At 34.0% G+C, this 14,761-nt stretch overlaps 1 protein-coding gene across 2 annotated transcripts in view; it reads right to left on the bottom strand.

Annotated features, from left to right (window-relative positions):
• The window catches only part of PSMD14 (proteasome 26S subunit, non-ATPase 14), a 94,962-nt gene that overhangs the window by 13,551 nt on the left and 66,650 nt on the right, over window positions 1-14,761 (bottom strand). For both annotated transcript variants that reach the window (XM_004266269.4, XM_049712778.1), the window contains 2 exons: window positions 9,181-9,288; window positions 2,459-2,533 (listed from right to left, as the gene is read on the bottom strand). In XM_004266269.4, coding sequence (XP_004266317.1) covers window positions 2,459-2,533; window positions 9,181-9,288 — 183 coding nt within the window. The remainder of the gene's footprint in view (window positions 1-2,458; window positions 2,534-9,180; window positions 9,289-14,761) is intronic.

Below are 14,761 nucleotides of genomic sequence, written 5' to 3'. Positions count from 1 at the left end.
CATCTATAATTTAAAATTTTTGAACTTCTTTATACCAGAATGAAAAGTCGTAAAACTGGGAAGGAAATCACATATCCATCCACTTTGCAATCACATCAGCAAACTGGGATCAGACCCTATTAGTAGTGATCATGGAACTAAACACTTTAGTTCATTATTTCTCAAACTGGACTCCTAATTCTGAATACGTATTCTTCGAAGTTCGTAAGTTTTCAAGTTCAGAGTCTTAAGACAGTTTTTCTTAAAAGTCCTACTCTATAATGTCCTTCAGTTGAGGATAATCATTGAATAAGAAGAGTTTTCTAAACGATTGATAAAATTATGCAATGTGAAAAAAAAAACGGTACCTACAGAATGACTATTGTTCTTTTGCTATGAGAACCAGTATACTTTAAGTAAGATCCACAAGCTATGAGGATCTAAAGACATAGTCGGAAGTGTATGAGTTTAGTTTAGAACAATTATCTGTTTAGAGGTTTGCAGCTAAAAGTGGTACAAAGTTTTCCTTATGCTGGAGAATAAGCTGCATGTCAAAATCACCTATGAGAATTTTCAAGACACAAAAGATCCGTATTCCTCCATGCCCCTCCTAGGGCCCATGGAAGCAAGAGTAGTTTGGAAAAAAACTGGAAAATTCCTGCACATGTAACCCGAATTTCTTGGATTGCTTCCCATCTTCGCCAGTGACAGTGTTTTAGAAAATACATCCTCAAGAAATTTTGGTGCAGCTGCAACTACCTATGCTATAAAACTACCTATAATTAAGTGTTGAGAATTGGATTTTTCTACACTTCAGAAGCAAACAAAGAAAGTTCCCAAAGAGCAGGAGAATAATTCTACCATGCCTGGACAAAGATTGGATTGGGCCCCTCAGGTAACACTTGGAGTTAAGTATACAGGTTGGTGAGATAAGAGTAAAGGCAGGGCTTTGAGTATCAAGAAAGCACCTGAACTGAGCTATACTAGGAACATAAACAAAATATTAATTAATTTATGTAAGTATTTATATGTGTGTTTTTTATACCAAGGATGGTGGCTAAGTTTATGGGGTACCATAAAGGAAAAAAAGAAAAAGAAAATTTGATGTAATTAGATGGATATTTCCAAATAGCTGGGTGTCAGACTGATAAAATATTTATATATCTGAATGAATTTTTCAGTTTATGTCTGAGTGGTACCCTTTTATCCCACAGCCTGTACCTATTCTACATAAAATTAAAATAAGTGTTGAAAATGTACTTCAAGCTATCAACTAAATCTACCACAGGTGATATGAACTTTGGGACAAAAGCAAGCAGAAGGAAGAACTATGGCTCTGTGTCTCCCCTCAGGTCAAGGAAGAACTGGTCCCCTGCAGCCCCTCACTCAAAGTCATGCTCAAGCACCTAGGACCTTTGAGTGAGTTTACTGGTGGCTTTGAACTTTTAAAACAATTGTTTATCAAACTTCAGAAAATCTTATACAGCACATTCTGCCCACAATATATAAATAAGACTGAAAATGGAGATGATCTGGTTGAAAGAGGGAGTAGTATGGAGAGCCCTCTAACTCCACTCCCATACACCATCACTAGAATCCCTTCTAGGGTGACTTTGTGGGGAACACTTTCAACTAGTAAGAAAGGTCTTGTTTACTACTGATTACTTATGTTTGGACTTCAGCGTGCATGTAGAAATCAAAACTTAGGGGCTGTCAACAGTACTCATGTTCTTTCAAATTTTTTAAGTCTTTCTCAGAGAGAAATACAAGAAGCTTATTTGGAGGATGACTAATTGTAATAATAAAGAAAAAAAGCAGTTCAGATTGTAATTTCAAAAAGCAGTAGGCAGACTTAAATATTTCCAATTAGTTGAGAGAAAAACTGTTCTTGAGGTAATCCTAAAACAGTAGAAACTAAAGAATGCTAATCTACCAAGACGCTAGGTAATTTTTAAAGTCATCAAATTTGATTACTATAAAAAGGTATAAAAATTTAGATCTAAATATCTGAAAACCCTTAAAATGCATTTCCCTTTTGACTCACCTTTAGTTTATCCTAAGTAACCATGGTACTTTTTTAAAAAGCACTACACAATTACAATCTAATTTATTCCTTTCAAATCTGGAAAGCTATTTATTTAGCAATTTAGTAACAAAAGGCCATTTTATTGGAGAAGATAAATTAATCAGAAAAATCGCAGAACTAGAAGAAAGATTTTTATAATTCATCATAAAACCAAACTGGAATGTTTGTTTCCTACTTCCTCTCCTGTTTTAGCGCCTACCAATAAGGTAAAATGTCTCTCAATTTGTCCAATAAAATATTCCTTTATTTTATGCTACAGTTCATCAGGAATGAAAAAATATTTGAACGCATCAATGAAAGAGGTCAACAATTTAAATTCAAATATACCAGGTAATAGTTTAAATTGTTTGAAATAGATTTTTTTCCGCCTCTAAGATAAAAATTTAAGCTTACCTTCTGTTCCAGTTCATTTTTCCGATAGTTAATAGTAATGGAGTAATAATGTCTGTTTAGTCCATGAATTAACGCCTATATAGATAAATGATTAGAAGGACAAATTAGTATTTTTCATCTAATAAAATAAATACAACTGTTTGAAACTGTTGACATATCCTGTAGACAATACCTTTACCATCTTCTAAAAATAGCTTTTTATCCTAAGTAAATATTAAACTTTTTCTCTCAGCTACGAGTTTAGAAGTGAGGTTTAGAGGTACAGGGCACACATTCTTTAAAACATGACATAGAGCCGCACAAATTCAACAGTTTTAGTAGCCTTGCTCAGAGTCAGAGATATGATTTGACCTCATTCATAATTTATAAATAATACATAATTTATTAAGTCTGATTTTATGATTATCTACATAGGGGGATCTTTCTTATTTCAAAAGAAAAGCCTAAAAAGACATAATAATATAATTATTCCTTCACCCACAACATTAATCTGGAGTTTCCATTTTTCTTAATTCAGTTCTAACATATTAAAAATAACTGTGTCTGGGCTTCCCCAGTGGCGCAGTGGTTGAGGGTCCGCCTGCCGATGCAGGGGACACGGGTTTGTGCCCTGGTCTGGGAGGATCCCACATGCCGCAGAGCGGCTGGGCCCGTGGGCCATGGCCGCTGAGCCTGCGCATCCGGAGCCTGTGCTCCGCAACGGGAGAGGCCACAACAGTGAGAGGTCTGCATACCGCAAAAAAAAAATAAAATAAAAAAATAACTGTGTCTGCATATGTCTCCAAATTAACGAAATGGAGTTTGTTTTTTAGTGGGTCCAGTCTCAGGCAACCTCACTAAGCAGAAATTTTTCCACTGTACTTGATCACCAAGACAAACACTCAAATCATCATAAAAACTGAAGCTAATGGCATGGCTTTATTAAGAAACAATAATCCTGCATGTGCTGTAATCCATTCACAGCTGCACAAATGTCTAACTCTAGCTACATAGGTTCAAATGAGGTCCAAAACAGTTTCTGTGGACCCCTCTGTCAGCCTTCTAAGACATTAAAGTACAGAAATACACCCTGGACATATCTTCAAGTACAAAAACAAAAAGGGCTTTGGGGTTAACTCTCAGGAATCTAAAGATAAAGCTAACTAAAACAACCACCACACTAATAACTGGATTTTTACAATGTAGTCTTAAGGTGTTGAGGTAGAAGAAGGGGTGGAAAGGAAACATTTGATGAGCACCTGCACCTGCTTTACACAATAAGTCTTCTAATCTTCACAACAACCCAGTAAGGTAGGCTGGTTCCATTTGTATTTTGACAGATGAGGAAATAAGACACAAATCTCAATTTGTCCTAGTTTATACCTAATAAAATGCAAAGCTGGGATTTGAACCCAAGTTTTTCTGACTCCAAAGCCCATGTTTTTTTCTATCATACTATGCTACAATGTATCTTAGGAAATTCTTAAATTAAGTCTTTGTACTTCAGGGATCAGAATGAAAACAAAGCATAGTCTTATTTTTAAACTTTGCTAGCAAAAATCGCCCTACCAAATACTAACCCGTTTTAGGTATGTACTATAACAATCCATTCTTTTTAGTTTAGTTTTGTTTTTGTTTTTTTGTGTGTGTGTGGTACACGGGCCTCTCACTGCTGTTGCCTCTCCTGTTGCGGAGCACAGGCCCCACGGCCATGGCTCACAGGCCTAGCTGCTCCGCGGCATGTGGGATCTTCCCGGATTGGGGAACGAACCCGTGTCCCCTGCATCGGCAGGCGGACTCTCAACCACTGCGCCACCAGGGAAGCCCAACAATCCATTCTTATATTCCTAACATCTGCTATAATAAAATGGTTGCTATATGAAATTAAAGTACTAGGAGTATCTATTAAATCCTTATTCATTTCAATAATAATCAGGAATAGTGAATTCAATTTCAGTGCCTAGATATGCTGTACTGTGTGAATCAAAAAGTGGAGCTAATCAGTGCCTCCCTTAATCTGTACTCACCTTTATGCAAATTAGGAAGTGCATCCTCTGGGTGGAAGAATTAGAAAAAGGTGCCCAGTGCTCCAAGCAAACTCAGCCTGGCTGGAGAGCAAAGTTTAGGCTAGATTTCAGGTGCCAACTGCCCTCTCATCCAATCACCTTTATGCAGTGCTTCAACTATATAATTCTATATAGTGGCCATAAAGCTAATAACAGGTATGGCCAAGAGATACAGAAGTCAGACAAATGGGCACACAGATAGGTCCACATTTTGGAGATTAACTGTACTGCTGAAATATACAGTTTGGAACTTGAAGGCACTACCTACTTGATTTTCAATTACATTATTTAGATGAAAGTAGTACAACTAACAGGCAGCATGAAAGATTAGCAGGGACAATAATAAAACAAATATAAATTTAAATCAAATGATATCCTCAAGCCATTTCCCAATTTCACTTACTTGCTGTGTGCCCCCAAGTACATTCATCCCAAATCACAGGTAAACTAGCCATGTACAGTCCTCCTTCCATATAAACCCAAAGGCACAGGCTCTTTTATTTAGCTCAGTGAAAAACAAATTCTCTCAAATTCCCCATTCTAGTTGACATTGAATTACAAGTTGTGACAGCATACACCAAATATAAGATTAGCTTTACCAAGGGGGAGACTAGCCTTTTGACAGGGTCAAATTGCAAATTAAACATAACATACTAGCAAATGCCATAGTATGTCAGGCAGACAAAGAAGTTACATAATTAGGAAATTTCTCAAAACATCAATACTTAACTTTTAAATTTACACCTAACAAACATATGATGAATTTAGGAAAATTTAGGCAATTCTTCATTAAAACAGGATATTGTCCTGAAGCTCATTCATTAATTATTTGAAATCTGCAACAGTTTCTCATAGAAGCACTGTTAAAAAGCATGGTTCTATTCTATAGTGTTTATATTGTGGGCTAAATAATATTTCAGTGACTGACCTGGGAAGCTAGCGACCTTTTAGAGCACTGTTTCTGGGACAATACTTTTTGGAATTACTAACAGGACTTAGCTTATTTGCTTCTTGGATATCCTGACCCTTGTTTTCTTTGCTCAAAGGCTGCCAACCTTTCAAAGTAGGAAGTTCTTCCTAGGTTGGTACTATCAGTCTAAGATGCTATTTATTCTAGACAAAGAGTGGCTTGGAGGAGGAACTAGACAAAGCAGAGTTTTGAGATCCCACTGATTAACTTCCAGGTTATTTCTATGTTTCTTTAAGCTAATCTTTAGAGTAGAGCTTTATAATTTTGTTGGTATGACAAATTCAAAGAAAAGCATACAAATAATCATTACGGTGAAATAATACTTCACTGGCATTGTCCAGACTACTGAGAAGAGGTTAGAAGTTATAACTCCATTTGCTCACTGCTGTGGAAAAGCAGGCATATTATAAAATACACAGCTTATGAACTATGTAGTAACCTATTTATAGGTTCTTGATAGGTTAAAAAAGTTTCATGCTCTTAAAAAAGGCATATTTACTTAGATCTAAAGATATATGTTTGCCTTAAATTATTTTACATTGATAAACTGAAAATGTGGTACTAAATATAATCCAGTAAATCATACTTTAAAATGAATCTTTCTTTATATAAATATAATAGCTCTGGAAAGAAACAAAACATGTGCTTTGTTCCCTTTAGGGTGGAGAACTGGGTCACAAATGGCAAAAGAAGACAAGAATTTTTGCTAAATACCTTTTCATACCTTTTGAATTTTGAGCTGTATATATACATTATCTATGCCAAAATTAATGAATTAATGAAACTTCCAAATATAGTATAAAAGAATGAGGAGCTCTGGTTATGTACTAGTTCCTACAGTAACTCAGTGGATAAGCTAGGCAAATCACAAACTTGCTGGGCCTCAGTTTCCTCACCTACAAAATCATCACAATGGTTCCTTCTAGTACAACTATTTTATAACTGTTTAACAACTACCGAAAACAATGTTTTTCAAATAGTTTAACTGTGTTAGACAATGCAGTTGTACTCAGGGCTACACTTAAGAGGTTCATAACCCTAGTATAATGCATCTATGCATCAACAACTACTAAATTTCCATTCAGTTGACAACCTGTCTTCATATACACTGTGGCCCTTAAGCATCTGAAATGTTGTTGAACAATTTTTAGTGGAATAGTTTTACATTTTTAGTTACTAAAATAAATGCTTGCTAACTCTCAATTCTATACATTTGACAATAATGGTCAAATGTTCCAAGAACAAAATAATACAAAGTCACATATATTAATAGAAAAGTCTACAGTACAGGCATTATACTCTTCCCTCTCTATCAGGATTATTAATGACCTCTCATTTAAAACATGAAAGTTCACATAAACTTTGTCTATTAGCTTTGTCTTGTGGCAGATACTTCAACATTGCTATTAGTGCTTTAAAAATAACATTTTCTAAAAGCAATGTATGTTTCATTGTAGAAAGTTTAAGAAATATAGAGAAGGAAAAACAAGAAAAAAAATTCAATAACCCTACAACCTAAAGGTAATCAATACTAATATCATATTGTAAATATATAGGCACAGTTTATAAAATATATATTTTCAAAAAGGAGAACTTGCATATGTGATTTTATAATCTTTTTCTTAACATATTTTGAACTTTCCTCAATATATTAAATAGTAGTCGACAGTATAACCCTAATATTTCCCCTCCTACTTTAAGTATGATAGTAAAAAAAAATCAGTGTTAGAAAAGCATTAGTAACCACCCACATGAGTGCTGATGGTACCTGTTAGGTTCCTATTCCTACCAGTAATAAGCTGGTTTAGGAATAAGATCCCTCTAAATACAAACTAACTTTCCTTCAAAATAAAAGGCACGGCCTTTCTGAAAGGCTTCTGATCCCTGAGGTAAAGATTCTGCTAACACATCTTAAAACTCTATTATGAATATCACCATTCACTTCAAGTTCTTCTGGGATGCTTTCTTTCTAGCTTGTCTTAGAAAACTAAGAAATTGTTTTAAGGTGTGCCTTTGTTCCGTCACTTTTTGGCTTGATCCCATTTGAGTGTTTCAGTATTGGAATTGTCTCAAAACTGTAAAGCACCCAGATAGATGTTTTCCTGATGGACGCTATAAAAACTGTGAAATAAATATATATACATTTTAATTGGAAGCCAAAACAAACTAAAATGAAATGGAAAACAATGACGCTGTAGCTGTTATATACACAGGTCCTTTTAACTTTGGTTTGGAACCTGCTTCATAAGGTTCACCTTAAATTACAGACTATAAGGCAAAAATACAAACTGGACTGATGTAGAAAGAAACAGATTTTAATTATTTAATTAACTCAAATTTTAAGGTTAAAAACCAGTGTTTAAATTTAAAAGATGAAATCTGCAACAGGTGGCTGTTGACTTGCAATTAGTAAAAACTTCTGGCAGAAACACACCATGCAGTAATCACAATGATCTTAGACTGTGAGATGCTACTTAACAAAAAAAATAATATTTGCAAAAAAATAATGAAGCAGTATGATGCTATGGGGGTTATAAGAAAGGTCATTATCACAGGCTAAACAGGTCCAATAATATATTCCCTTGGAACATGCAAGCATGGGCTTGTCTGTACCCAATCAAAAACACTAGTAGCTTATTTCATCATACTCACTATACTTTGCAGTTTTCCCTGGCTTCTAAGTAATTTTTTCAAAAGGAACACACCTCAATCCTTTGAAAGAACTTTTTCACTTTGATGAAGATTTCAGATGAGTGACTGCTGAAAAAGTAAGCATCTAAAAGTATAAAGTTATCAAAGTATAACCAAGCTTAGTTTAACTGTCAAAGCCACAACTCCCCAGAGACAATCATATGACAGAGCAAGGTTTCAGAAGGGGAGCAGCAATAGCTACTATAATGTCTCTGTCCTATGTGTTCTATTTAACCAAACACGGTATTTCTGTCCTTTTAATTAATCTTCAGAGAAGCAATTAACTATATAGACACAGGTTGTGGTGCATTTAAAAACACATTTAAAATAATTTTTGCAGACAATAAAGATCTGTGTAAAAACAATGAAGCATGTGGATGATACAAAGAAAACATTAATCACTCAGGAGGATATTAAGTGTCCGAATAACTGTAATAATGGTGGTTGACATCACTAGAAAGAACAAGATATAAACTCTAATCAAAAGAAATATGTAGTTGTGTTTTATATGATTTGTTTTAAAAGTAGGGATTAAGGCAAAAAAAGAAAAAAGAAAAAGGTAAAAATATTTAAGTACTATTTAGGAACTGCTTCTGAGGACCTCTTAAAGTATACAATAATTTACCATTATTTACTACTATAAGAAATGTCTACTAACCAAACCAATAATGATACCATGATACCTAACGCACTCCACCTAAAACCCCTATCAGTCCTTTACTACAGTGTTAACCGTGCAAAGCTGTAAGGTACTCTCAAGATTAAGGCTCTACTATGCCCCCCAAAAGGGTGTCCTCAAACTATGTTAGGAAAGTTTAAAGACTTCACTGAAAGCAAACTCATATGTGAGAAAATCTAACTTTTGCAACACTATTTCCATAATCTCCTTTTAAAGCGCAAGAAAAATTAATTGTAAAACAAATTAAAATACTAAGTACTGGATCTTAAAATGGTCATTTATAACAGGCTTTTAAAATGTAAAACAGTTTTAACACATTATCAAATACAGGTATTACCTGGATAGATGGCTTGTTTAGGTGACCCAGATTTGAGGTTGTTTGTCTTGGTTCATGTCCTAAGACCATCATATTAGCATTGATCAATCTGAAGGCATCAATAACAACCTGTAAAAACAAGGTGTCAGGTCATCTCTTTTTTAAAAAGCAAGTGATGGTGCCAAACAACACTGGACAAGGCATGATCAACTTGCATCTGTTTCTGGCCTATTTCCAGAAAATCATTTAATTATAATATTAATAAAAAAGAACCTCCTGCTGACTGCACCGTCAGCACACCACCCTCTATCTTGTAATGTAAGGTGACACCAATTATTGCAATTTTCATGAAGCAGTAAAGGAAAATATTAACTTTGCATCTTTATTATTGAAATACGTCATTACTAAACTTACACCAAACAGCCTTCATTGGTGCGCATATGTCTGTCACCTAAATTTTACCTAATCAAAATGAATGACAAAGAGAAACTAAAACTGAAAGTGAGCACAAGCTAAGGGACCACATCTAAAGCCCAGCCCTGTCACATCAATTATACTACCACAGTACTTGAAATGACAACAAAATTACAACCAGCAAGGCACTTGCTCCACGTATTCTCTTCTAGTCAGATACCTTTTACTTCTTGTGACTATAAAAGACTTTGTACCTTGTCTGATGGCCTTAAATGTCCAAGCCACTGTCAAGAATACGAGGCACAATACAAGAAAACCAAGGTCATCCGTGCTTTAAGCCAGGAACATGGTATAGAATGATACAGCCCTAAGTTCATAGTAAAGAAATAACAATAGGTATCCTCTTTTTCCTAGGTGTACTCAATATTTCTGTAGAGAAACACTTCAAATTCTTACATGATACAAATCATCTTTTAGCTCATATATTAAGAGATTGAACAAGAATCACATACTATCCGAATACTTTTCTCTGTTCATTATCATGGATTTGAAAGAACTTGTTAAAGCTTTTAAATGTTGTTAAGTTTTATGTAAAGAACTGGGGATCTTAAGACAGATGCCTCTTCCAGGGAATGTAAATCAATTACCTAGAGAATAAACTCAATACATTCTTCACATAAAAATATCTTAAAGCAGGGTAATACAGTTATTTCTAGATTTGCCTTTAAAAGTGCTAAACAACTGAGATTTATCAATGTTTTAAAATCTATTGTCTACTAGACTTTCTCATTTGTATAATTATAGTTTGAGGATACTAAGGGATTAAAAAAAATTTATTTCCAAAATAAACCAACTGGAATCTAATCAAGTCTGAAAAATCTGTAGTAAGTATTACTAAATGCTATATGCTAAAGAATAAGATTTAAAGAAAGAAAGAAAGGAAAAATCACCCTTTCTAAAAAGCTGCCATGAAGGGTCAACGGTACTAATGAATACAAACTTACACCAAAGCACTATGACAAGTGACTCAATCTAAGGCCTCCATCTACTCCGGCAATTCCCCCCCCGCCGCCCCAAAACTTTGAATTTTGCTTTTATTTCTAACAGTTTGAATTTCCCCAAAGATTCCTCTTGCCTTAAAATAAAACCAAGTATCCCCAGAACATGCATGATTTAATAGTTTGTGAAAACTTTTTTCTTTTTATACAGTAACTGTAATCCAGACTTAACTTTCACAATTATGTATAAATAAATATGGCCTAGGTTTATACCTCTTGCTTATACTTAAACTTTTTTCTAATCATTTTCATAAAGTAATAAGTACTACTATCAAACATGCTTTAATCAGATATTATCATAAATAATTTCAAACAACTGTTTAAAAACATATAGAAGTAAAATTTTCTACTAAAAAGCACATAAAAATAAGATAAAATGTAGGCTAAAGAAAAGAGACCATTTTGATAGACAGATGTACAACTTAAATAAATACAAAATTAAGAATTGCTTCCCTAACCAATAGCAGTAAATATTTAAGAGCAAAGCATCCTTTTGGTCCAGTTGTTTTTAGAATACTTGGATTCCATTTAAAGATTTCTGTATCATTTGTAGAAAAAGAACACTTCTACAAAACTATGAAAATTCCACAATATATCACAAAATATCTTTTTTATACTGAATGCTTCCAAACTAGAACAGGAGACCAGCTATTTTACACACAAAAAAAATCTCTGTAATATTTCTCTGGAATATTATAAACAGGTGTGAAACTTCATAAAAGGGAAATAAAAATACCAGCTAAAGAGATATCATGATCAATTAAAAACAGTCTGAAATTTAGAAATTTTAATTCTATTTAAAATTAAGAGAAAAATTCAAGAATTTAATATACTGTTCAACTAGTAAATGATGGCCTAAATGAAATGGAATGTTTAGAATGACGATTTCTGAGTAGCAATATGAAAGCCAATAGAAAATGAACACTTTACACCAAGATTAAAGGAATTTGCTGCCATCACTATAGCAACTGTCTTAAGGAAACTAACATGTTCAACAACCTGCAGACCAAAATTAGATTTAGTACACAATAAAAATATAAATATGGCAATATAGTCTACATTTTAATTTCTGTACAATTTTATAATTGCTTTTTGTGCTGTGAGAATAAGTGGGTTTCTCCTTTAGAGCAATCTATCAAAATAGACTCTTTAATGTCCAGTGCACTAATGAGCAATGGGTGAAGAAGGTGTTAATTATGCCATAGTAAGATTCAAGAAAAAGCCTTGGTGAGCACTTGGAGGTGTGTATAGGCTGAAGGCGTTTCTCCATGTTTATGTATTTACAGCATGATGCAACAGAATGACAGCAAAGTGGTCACTCCATGGATGAGAACAGAAATCTTAGATACAACAGACTGAACAAAGAACCCCCAAGGATTAATTAAGTTATGGGAGGGGGGCAGGGGAAAAATTCATTTTTGGGGGCTATATGAATTTTCTAAATGGTTTGTTTTAAAGTATATATACATTAAACCAGTTCAGCTTATGTCTTGTAAGGTTATAAATCCAAAAAGTAATTTAGCCAAAAAACTTTGCACAAAACCTACCCCTTCATATGTACTAACAAAAACTTCCAAGCTAAAGTATGACAAATATTTTCAGGAATATGAAGCTAGACTTTTATAATTCCTTTCCATGCTGCAGTCCTACGCACCACATTGAATCTCCATTCACTGGCCTGACCATTTAATTTTTTCTGGTACAAGTGCCTTGAGACTTTTCAGAGGTCACTGCAACAGTAGACAGCTTATAACAAAACCATTAGCAGTTTGGCTAGCTTAGGGAAACCTCTTACTTTCCTTTTTTGTTTATTATCACTGCATGAATCTGCAGCATATGATAGTTTATAATTTCTCAGGCTTGTTAAATTCATGTTAAAGGTCTGTTTTCTTGTTGAATAAATTTTGTTCATATAATGCTGCCTATTTCATACACTCAGTCTTTAATAGCACCTTTGGTCTATGCGCAACTCACAGATCAAAACAGAGGACTAAAATAGGGGTTGATGATGCTATTTACATGTGTGATTCCTGCTGTCTTCTTGTTAGTAGCTTTAATATAATAGAAGACCTTGTCTGTTTTGTAATTAACACATCTTTACTGGAGAGATATTTGGAAGTGATTGCTGTGAATATACTGGTTAGTAAAATAAACACAATCACACACCACTTTCTGTTATCAGACAAATTTGTGAATTGTACACATTATACCCCAGATCAACAAACTGTGATATAACAGCCAAGTAGAAGACACATATTTATATAACCCTTTATTTTTCTGAAAATATGTATTCACTCTGACCTTGCAAATATAATTAGCTTGTGGGATGTGCAGATTTCAGTACCATGGTTGCTTTACTAATTGCAATTCTTGGAAATAGATACTAAATATTTGGAAGCTGCCAATACAAAATAAAAACTGCATCTTTTTTGTACATCTGTCTTAGCTTATAAAAGCAAAATAGTTTTAAAAACAATACTGTGTTCCACATTTATTCCAAGCACACCCAAGGGTCAAAGACCTATCATTTCATTTTAACAACGAATCTGGTTTAGGACACAAAACTGTAATTATTTTCAAATTCAGTTTAATCCATAATTTTTTGGCTTCTTTCATGAGTATGGTACAGTTTATCCAATATGCTATTTATTTTTAAACTCATGTTTTCATATCAACTGCTAGGTCACTGAAAGACTAGACTAAATTTCTAAAGCACCAATGTATGGTTCCCAATTTTTACATTCAAAGGAGACTAATTTTTAAGTAAAGCTTGTAAAATTAATTTAATTCAAAGCTGTTTGAAAGAAAAATGCACAAGCACTTCTGGCAGTAGATACTGTACTTCACAATTTATCTCCCTCCCCACCCCCCTCTCCTTTTTTGTTTAACAGTAGCTGCCTTTGGCATTCCCAGCTGCCCTTATATTGAAGTCAATGACTATGGGAAGTGTTTATATATAAAATGAGCTGGAAGAAAAAAAGCTTGAAAAAAAAATTCAGACCTCAAAATCAATGTCAAACATCAAGAAAAGAAAAGAGTTACAATTCAGTGACCAGTTAGGTTACATATTTAAACACATATAAACCCACCACCATAAATAAGTCTCTAAATGACTATAAAAATGCTAGGTGTGGAAATCAAATACCCTTTATCACCCAGAAATGACCTGTTATCAACTGCTTAGGTTGTTTCTAGATTCTTTAAAAATTAAGGGTGCATGTGACCTGGGAAGTACTGCTGGGGTTTGTGACCAGTTCGTTACTTCTGCTGCCGTGCACTGCCAGGCATCTATAAGAGAAAAACATCTTATGTCTCTTGTAAGCCCACGGCATAAAAAATTCAAAGAAATCTTACTTTTTATGCCATTTCCAATGAAAAGCACTAAGAACTAAAACTGACTCATGCCAAATGCATATCACTGAATTGCTGTGATTTCTTAGTCTCAACTTTGCAACATGGAAATTATTTATAAAATGTCAATTTTAGCTCTGGAAAAGAAATTCCTATGTGTATGTACATTTTCTTTCTTCATCCTTGGAGAATTGCTTATTGTAGCTAGAGATCTGTAGTACAACTTCAATATATTGGGAGAAAAGGGGATGGAGTATAACTAGCATAACGTACTTTTTTTGACAAGTGAAGACATGCATCAAAATGCAAACAGTAAAGCCACCGTTTTGGATATGTATACTTTAATAAAAACAAATCGATCTCTAAAAACTAGTATGGTGAAAGGTAATTAAACATTTTTAGATTCATGAAACTTTCTAAAAAGAATATAGTTATGTCATAAAATAAATTTAGCAAAATTTTTACAGTGTATGCATGTACTCAGTATGGTATAGGTATTTAAATGCTTAAGACACTCTGCAGTCAGAAGCCTGCCTAAGTTAGAATTCTGGTTCTAACACTTGCTAGTTATTGAGCTAAGATAACTGTTATTTAACTTCTCAATGTCTCCATTTGCTCATGAATGACACCATTTAATGATAAGATTAAATGAAATAATATGTGTGTACCTACCACTATAGTTCTCAGTGTTTTTAACTATGGTGCTCATGGACTTGCCTAGCTCAGATCTCCTTTCAATAGAACCTACTGTAGAGAGCATAGCTGACTCACAAACTCCA

Source organism: Orcinus orca, chromosome 7, assembly GCF_937001465.1.
Source record: "Orcinus orca chromosome 7, mOrcOrc1.1, whole genome shotgun sequence".
NCBI lineage: Eukaryota > Metazoa > Chordata > Mammalia > Artiodactyla > Delphinidae > Orcinus > Orcinus orca.
Note: the sequence above shows the minus strand (reverse complement) of the source record. Positions and strands in the feature narration are given on the sequence as shown.